This window comes from Mastomys coucha, unplaced genomic scaffold (genome assembly GCF_008632895.1).
Source record: "Mastomys coucha isolate ucsf_1 unplaced genomic scaffold, UCSF_Mcou_1 pScaffold20, whole genome shotgun sequence".
Taxonomy (NCBI): Eukaryota; Metazoa; Chordata; class Mammalia; order Rodentia; family Muridae; genus Mastomys; species Mastomys coucha.
Genome location: NW_022196903.1, coordinates 12,446,093 through 12,455,121, shown reverse-complemented (window position 1 = coordinate 12,455,121; position 9,029 = coordinate 12,446,093). Strand labels below are relative to the sequence as shown.

Below are 9,029 nucleotides of genomic sequence, written 5' to 3'. Positions count from 1 at the left end.
TATATATATATATATATATATATACATACATATATATATATATATATATGCTTTTCTAAGAGTTCTTTTTATTTATTTATTTATGTAGTATTATTTAGTACTTTATTCACCTATGAGGAAGCAGGAGGATTGGTAAAGTGGGCAAGAAAGCTCAATGATTGATTGGATTCTGATTAGGATGTGCTGTTTCAGGAGTTAAAGCTTATTAATGGTACCTTACTTTGCAGAGAAGGCTTATGAAAGTTCATAACATTTGTTAGTGACTATCCTAATTTCATGTAGCATATCTCAGTTCTCAAGTAGACACTATTTGGGTATTTTACACTGTGAAGTATGATTTTTTTCATGACCTTTTTGGTCAAATGTTCCTGACTTCTTTCTACATGTAATTTACTGTAAAAGTATTAAGTAGGGTCAATATAGGAAGCTCATCAAATCATGACAGTGAACAGTTTACTTATACAAAATTGTTGTGAATAATGAATGTGTAGAAAATTAAGGAGGGAGAAATCTTTAATAGTTTTTATCAATAGCTTTCAGATGGCTGGCATTACACATGTAATATCAACCTCAACCAATTGACCTAATTTCAGAAGTGCATATATTGGCTCTACAAAAATCAGAACTAGGTTAGATACAAATGCGTTCAACAATCCTTCCAGGTATGTTTGATTCAAGCAAGAGTTTGAAAACTACTTATCTATATATCATTGAAAACTTAAAATTAGAAAAATAATGCCATTGAGATGGTACCATGGATAAAGGTATTGCTGCCAAGCCTGATAACCTGAGTTTGATCCCTAGGAACCACACCATGAAAGGAGAGAAGCTGTTAACAGAAGTTGTCCTCTGACATGCTCTTCCCACCCCCCACAAAACAAAAACAAACAAACTAGTTGTGTAGTTCATATACATTTAGTTAGCACTTCTCATGTAGTCTGAGCTCTCTGGAGATACAGTCATAGTTAACTGACCATGTATACTTACAAAGTACTATACATTGAGGACAGTATATGAGAAGGGTAAAGCATGGTGATGGCCTAGAAAGATTACACTGATAGAACACTGATAGACCGCTAGAATATGTATCTGTGAAGTATCAACCAAACAGGATATTCATATGAATAGTTATGTATATAACATTGTGAGTAAATTCAAAGAATAAAGGTGTTTAGGGAAAATATTTTATTGTATTTTAAAGTATTAAAAATTTTACTTTTAGTCTAAGATATAAGTACATTTTTATCGTATTATTAAAATCTTCCTTTTGACTAACAGGATTTTTGTCTTTTTACTATTTTTAAAAAATTATTAAATTTACAGCTGACCAACAGTGAACTGTGTTTTAATGAAAATAATCAATAATATTTCTTTCTTAATAGTCGAAAGAAGAAGAAGGTATAATATTAATTACCGAATCAAGGAGCTTGGCACTCTTATTCCAAAGTCTAATGATCCGTGAGTTCAATATCATTTATGCAATAATGTTGTAGTTTCAGTACCCAACAAATGGGTGGGTGGGAAAAGGGAGGACAGATCCAGTGACCAGGAAACGAAGCATCTGATAGCAATGATAAGTCTACTTCTGGACTCCTTTTAAAATATCTATTTCAGTGTGATAGTTATCAGGCATCAAGGCATTTCCAAGATTTATCCTTCTGACCATAAGAATAAGTATATAAGTTCACCTCAGAATGTAGTGGCTCTTAGTATACTAAGAACACTGGCAATGTAGTAATAGTGCCAAAAACTGTTTGAGACTGGCTGGCGTACTCAATTTATGGTAATAGCATTTCTTCAAACCTTAAGATTTATATGATTACTGTTAAATTGTCATAATTTCAAATATGTTCAATTTCTGGAGATACATATATAAAAAAATGGAGTTGTAAAATACTGTTGATGGATGTCAAGCCAATTCTTATGGCAAACACTAAGCCAGGTGTGATGTTTGAGATTGCAGATATCAAAAATAATCAAATTTTCAATTTAGAATGTAGAGGTTTTATATAAAGAGCAAAGTCATGATTTGCATGATCTGATCTTGAATGATGTTTTTAAAGTGATCTCTTCAAATATTAGCAAATACAATCCAGAAATGAGGGTGTTTGATGAAGAGATACTTGTGGAACTGAAAACATTCTTGCCTTAAATTTAAACGTTATAACGAAATTGGGTAATTAAATCATGTTTGAAAAGAGTGTGGTATTTATTCCCATGAGCCCACTAGATAGTGCAGGCATCATGTTGAACAACGGAGAAGGACCCAACCCAGAATAGACACCTGAGGAGCTCAGGCCTACTTTGGCCTGTTCCGATAGTCATTCAGCCCTGCCAGATTACTGAGATTCTAGAGAGATGGGTCAGTGGTTAAGAATGCTTGGTGTTCTTTGGGAGGAACTGAGTTTGGCTTCCAGCACCTATGTTGACCAGCTAATTTCTGCCTGGAACTCCAGCATCAGGGCATCCAACGTTTTCTGGCTTTTGCAGTCACCTGCATACACACTTGGCATACATTCACAAAGACAAGTATAGTTACAAATAAACTTATTTATTTTAGATATACTTAGTTTATTGTTTAAAATATGTGAATATTTTCCAGCATGTATCTATGCAGACCATGTGCATTACAAATGCCATAGAGCAAGGCATTGAATCCCCTGATACTAGAGTCACATGTATTTGTTAGCTACTGTGTGGGTGTTGAGAATTGACTTTGGATCCTCTAAATCAACAAGCACTCTTAAACATGGATCCAACCCTCCAAACTACATACAAAAATTTAAAAATCAATACAAATATGTAAAGTAGTTAGCTTATTGCCTTTCCTTTATAATTGTTTTTCATAAACATATCAATAAGGTATATGACAAAACATTTTAGGGATTGTTTGAAGAACCGTATTCTTTAACATTTTATGGCTGTTTTGCTAGTATAAATACTCTTTCTTGCTTAACTCATAGCATATAGGATGACAAGCTTTTCCTATAAGTATCTAAAGTCTTAAGTTTTATAAAGGCTACGTTACAGTTACTTAACTCTGAATGAAAAGTAGCATCACTATATTATGACAATGGTCAAACTGAAAACTAAAACACCATCTGAAAACAGCACAAGTATTAAGTAAAAGTATGAATTTGAATAAATAACTCTCAGTTGAGTCTGTGGCAAAGATGAAAACCATTAAGAAGATTAAGGATATATATATATATATATATATATATATATATATCCTTATATATGTATATATATATAATATATATATCATATATAAAATTTTAGTTTAAGAAAATAGCTCTGTGTGGTAGCTCATATCAGCAATCCCAGCACTTTTAAAGCAGAGGCAGGGTGATCACGATGAGTCTGAGGCTAGTCTTAGCTATGTAGTGACTTCTAGGCTATCCTGGGTTACATAATAAATAGCGTCTCAAAACACAAAACAAACAACAACCACAACAACAAAAGGAGAAAGCCATGCTTTTAAAGAAGGCCAGTAAAGCAAGCAAGGAGATCTCGAGCTTAATAAAAGTCATGTGTCTGAACAAAGACATGGTGAAGAATCTTCCTTTGAGGGTATTTCCATCTCTTGAGACTGAACTTTGGGGGATGAGAGCAGAGCTACCTCAAAAATACTGAATTCAATGTCATAGCCATTTTTATATACCAAAACATTCCGAAACTTATTTTACTTTGCAGATCAAAATCATGGAGTTAGAGATAAAATCATACAGAAAAACTATAGTAGAGAAATACAATTTGGGACAAATAGAAATTGTGCATGTTCTGGTATTTTCTTAGTTATTTTTTGGTTATAAAACATTGATGTTTCAAGTAGCTTTCATACCCAAGGTGACAGCTGATGTGTATTTCTGCAGCCTTACCTGAAGAAAATCCTACCCTAGTTTATACCTTAGGCCTTATTCATTGAACACTACCTTCAAATGTTTAGTTCTTCTCGTAAAAGGCTTAAGTTCCTCAAGAATAATTGGTTTACTGAAAATGAAAGAACAATGTGCTGTTCTTTGTTTAGCAACCCATTTATATCCCATATTTCCATGATAACATATATTCTTTCAAAATGTTGTTAATGCTATATTTGAAATTATGTCGGGAGAGAAGATGTTCATGACATATTTTAACCATTTGAATGCAAAGCATTAGCTCATTAAATGCTGTCATATGCAGCAACCTTTAAAACCAGCTAAAAGGGTATGTGGTTTCCCTCCCTATTTGTAGACTTTTATTGTAGACTCAGATAAGTAGTGCTTTGGAGTTCAGATTTGGCTGTAATTGTCTTATGCTTAAAATTTTTCTTTATTTTTGGAAATTTTACACATACATAAAAACAAATTTGATCATATCTGTCCTCATTTCTTCCCTCAACATTCCCCATATCCACCCAAATGCCTCCTCCTAACACTGTCACACACACACAGATATACACACATACACTCACATATACACTTGCATACATACACGTACACACATTCATATACACACTCACAAACACACACACTGACTTACACACTCACAACACTCACATACACACATGCCATACACTCATGTATACTCATACATACACAAACATTCATACGCACACATTCATACACATACACACTAACACACATTCATATACACACACTGACACACACTTTTAAAAACACACAAACACAGGCACTCACACACAGGCACTCACACACACATACAGACACAGACACAGATACACACACACACACACATATCCAATCAGGTCCATTTAGTGTTGGCCACATATGCATGGGCGTGGGCCATGACCTTTGCTTCCTAATTTTTCTCCCTCATGCCCACTCCCCCCTCCATGCAAGGATATGAAACACAAACAATATTACATTGGGTTCCTGTTACTACTTAAGGATTCTAATTCTGGAGTAATTACCACAGTATTTTTCAGTTACGAAGATTTCCTACTTAAGTCACAAAAATGACTTGTCTTTTCATAATAACCAGTATGAGAGAAAACTCTGTGAATAGGCTTCATCCTAATAATGATGTTGGCCCTAGAAAACTGATAATCAGAATGAGCAAACAGTGAGGTGGCTTGGTGTATTTCAGTAGATGAGTGACCACTCAAAAGTCTGTAAACCTTTTTCTGAATGTGTGAAAATCATCTTCTTTAATTATTCCATAATTAATTGTCCATAAATAATTATCCATAATTAATTATCCATAATTGCTGCTAATGCCATGGACAGACACCAAGCTGAGCTTCCATGAGTAAAATTCAGATAGATGAGTCACAGACTTTATATTCCTACATCTGACCCATACTAAGTAAAAAAAATTTATTACACTTTATAAAGATTATTTGAACCAGAAATATTTTTAATATAGTTTTAGACAATGTAAAACAGAAAGAGCTGTAGGAAAATGTTACTTTTTTTCTATATGGTTATTTTATATTGTATGTAAATAATTTTTTTTGGAGCCGGGGAGATGGCTCAGTGGGTATACTTGCTAATCAAGCATGAGGCCCTCAGTCCAGATCCCAGCATCCACATAAAAATCCAGCTTGTATGCTTTTGCCTATATTCTCACTGTTGAGAATTTGGGGCAGGAGAATCTTGGAACTTAGTTGGCCAGCCAAAGTGGAAGAGTGAGCTCCAGGTTCAGTGAGCAGCATTTTCTAACCACTGTAATTAATGTTTGGTAATTAACTTGTTCCTCTTCCTAATGCATCTTGATAGATCTCATGCAACATTAGATCCATAATGCTTTTAGATATTAGAATCATTATTAGCCTTTTCTACACTTCTAAATTTATATTTCCACTATATTAAAAGCATTTTAATATTTTCTATGCTAATACTTAAACTTATTTTTAAATATTTAATTCTATGAATTCATCTTAAATATTTACAAATATAAAAATATCTAAAAAGAGTCTTCTGAATCCAGCTTTAATGTTATCATTTGTGTAGAAAAAATGATTAAGTGGTTTCAGGAAGCTTGCTCTATTGCATAAAGAAATGTTTCCCAACTCAGCTGTTGAGAAACCACTCACGATCATCATTCAGGGAAGAATGTATTTTTTCTTTCTTAGAAACAAAAGCAACCATATTAGGAAATAGGTTAAAAGATTGGTACATTTGAAATGATCTTAAAAAATTTAGGTTTAAGTCATCAGTAATGTACATTTCCTAGTTCATTAATGCAGAAATACTGCACATAGATTTTAATCTTGAGTTAATAATAAAAGCAATTTTCACTAAAAATATAAAAACTGTAATGGTAGAATCATGATATTGCATTTAGCTCTCCCACAAAAAGTCACTTTATTACTTTCTTTTGACACTTATTTTCATTCTGGGATTAATTTTACTATATAAGGGCTTCTTAACTATTCTATTAAAATTTCTATTCAGAAGCAATAATATCTAAGAGTGAATAATAGTCATGTAAATCATTATTTCATATTAATGTAAAAGATTTTGTAAGTTCTTATGAATTCTGCTGACATGCACAATTGTGAAAAGGTTATCTCTCCCTTCTACAGTGATATGCGCTGGAACAAAGGGACCATTCTAAAAGCATCAGTGGACTACATCAAGTGGCTACAAAAAGAACAACAGAGAGCCCGGGAGTTAGAACACAGACAGAAGAAATTAGAGCATGCTAACCGTCAGCTTAGGCTCCGGATTCAGGTTGTTATGCGATGGCTGCCCTGAGCTGCACAGAGACCTACTCACTGGCCTCTCATTGGCCTTATTTATTGGTTTCATTCATACATTGTTTTATTAACTACTGTTTTTATTTGGAAAAAGTAACTTTATTAACTCTTAGAAGGTTCTGAATTGAATTGTTTCAATTAGATTTTTTGCTTAGACATCTAAGGCCAAGATGATTTAAATCGGCACAGAGTGAATGAGAACCAATTGCCAACTGGACAAAATAATGCTCATTTAATTCACACATGACATGGTGTCAACACACACTCAGCTGAGAGACACATAAACAATGCTACAAAGTGCAGGATATGTTTCTGTAAGATGATTTTAAATACCAAATCTCTCCCACCTCTTTAGTTTTGTTAGTAACACTGTTATGGATTTCATTGTGACAAGACATATATTACCAGTTTACATTATAACTTCTCATCTGTTCATATGTCACAAAATATTAAAGTATGGACATTATAACCCTACCTCTTTCTAATGCAAATATGCATATGATCATGTGATACACTTCATTACAACGAAATGCTCTTGAGTTATGGTAAGTGATTAACCAGGAGGAATAAATGGAAGACTTTCGACAATTTACATATTACACTACTTAGTCCGAGCCACTACGCAGTTATCACATCCCATGTAGTTTATAGACAATGAGATGACTTTTTTAAAAATTAAGTAATTTTTAGGCATTGTAAGTACGCTAGATTTCTTTATTTGTAAAACTATGGTTTCAACAACCTCTTCTTCCTTTTGAATATTAGTTAATATTTTGTTTTATTTTTCAGTTTACTTTCAATAATTACACCATGGGTAATTATGTCAACTTTTCCAATGCATTATTTAATAATTCTTATTCGGAAATTGCAGGAACTAGAGATCCAGGCACGTGCTCATGGTCTACCAATCCTGACTTCACTCGGCACAGCTGATTTTGGTACAGTCATCACCAAGCAGCAGACCCATCCTGAGAGGAACTCAGGAGACTATTGCCAACAACTGACTCCATCTCAGGGGACAAGCCCGGAGTTCTATGAGCAAGCTGTTGCTTTCTCTGATCCATTGTCTCACTTCACAGATTTATCATTTAGTGCCGCTTTGAAAGAGGAACAAAGATTGGATGGCATGCTACTAAGCGATACAATATGCCCCTTTGGGACGGACCCACTGCTCTCTGCCATTTCCCCTGCAGTTTCCAAAGCGAGCAGTCAAAGCAGCCTTAGCTCAGAGGATGGCGACGAATTGTAAGCCACAAAGAGGCTCAAGTCATCAACCAGGAAGCAACTCCATGCTGGTGCTACTCAATCGTTATCTGCGTTTCATAACTTGCTTTCACTTAACTCTCTGAAAGGAATCATATTGGCCTATGGGGGGAAATGATCAGAAGTGATGGAAAAATTCGTGAGAAGAAGAAACATGATGTTATAGAATCATTGAAGATCACAGTATTGTTGCCCACCGCAGAGTTCAGACTTCCTTACATTTAATTTTCTGGAAAGTGGTTCAACTTAATAATGGCTCTAGTGTTGATACCTTCAGAGCAGTGACATGATAAGATATTGCTGGAGCTACAGTCCTTCAAGAGACTGCAACATCCTACTCTGCTCTCACTCGCTTCCGCATCCTGTGTTACTTCTACAACATCATTTTCTGAAGATTCGCGACTAACAAATTTGGTGATAATTTCTTTTCCTTTGTCTGGTGTACATATTATGTATGGTTGAATCCTTGTCAAGGAAAAAAAAGTATAAAACATTTTTTTCATTTAAACTTGAAACTAAGTCTGTAATAAACATGAAAATTTTCAAAATAGTGCAAAGAATATTCTTAAAACAATATTTTCTAAAATCATATTCTGACTCTTTTAATCAGTTCAATGAAATTAATTCTAAACATCTTCTTGCAGATGTATGTACCTATGTTTTCTTCAGATAAAGCCACACATTGAGGAATCCTGTCCAAGACATATTCCTGAATTTTAATCATTTTATACAAGTGCACATACACACAATGTAGGTAGGGTGGATTGTTTCATTCTGCTTCATTCCTCTGATTATCTCCTCAATGCCATAAACTATATTCAAATTTTTTTGTTCTTCAAAATATGTTGTAAATCAGTTCTAACAGCTAAAATATAAAACATTCCCATATTAGGAAAATTTATCTGCTATGTAACATGTCATTTAGATATATATTTCTTATTCACATAGATTATCACAAATTTTGACAAAATATTGAATATTAGACTTCCCACTGATCATCTGTAAGCTATAACTACATTTTATTTTATTCAGATGTGATTGGGAAGATGTTCTTTTTCCC

At 33.8% G+C, this 9,029-nt stretch overlaps 1 protein-coding gene across 2 annotated transcripts in view; it reads left to right on the top strand.

Annotated features, from left to right (window-relative positions):
* Positions 1-8,519, top strand: part of Tfec (transcription factor EC) — a 65,276-nt gene extending 56,757 nt beyond the window's left edge. For both annotated transcript variants that reach the window (XM_031381210.1, XM_031381211.1), the window contains exons 5-7: positions 1,383-1,458; positions 6,533-6,680; positions 7,578-8,519. In XM_031381210.1, the coding sequence (XP_031237070.1) occupies positions 1,383-1,458; positions 6,533-6,680; positions 7,578-7,955 (602 nt within the window). In that variant the 3' untranslated portion in view covers positions 7,956-8,519. The remainder of the gene's footprint in view (positions 1-1,382; positions 1,459-6,532; positions 6,681-7,577) is intronic.
* Positions 8,520-9,029: the final 510 nt, after the last annotated feature.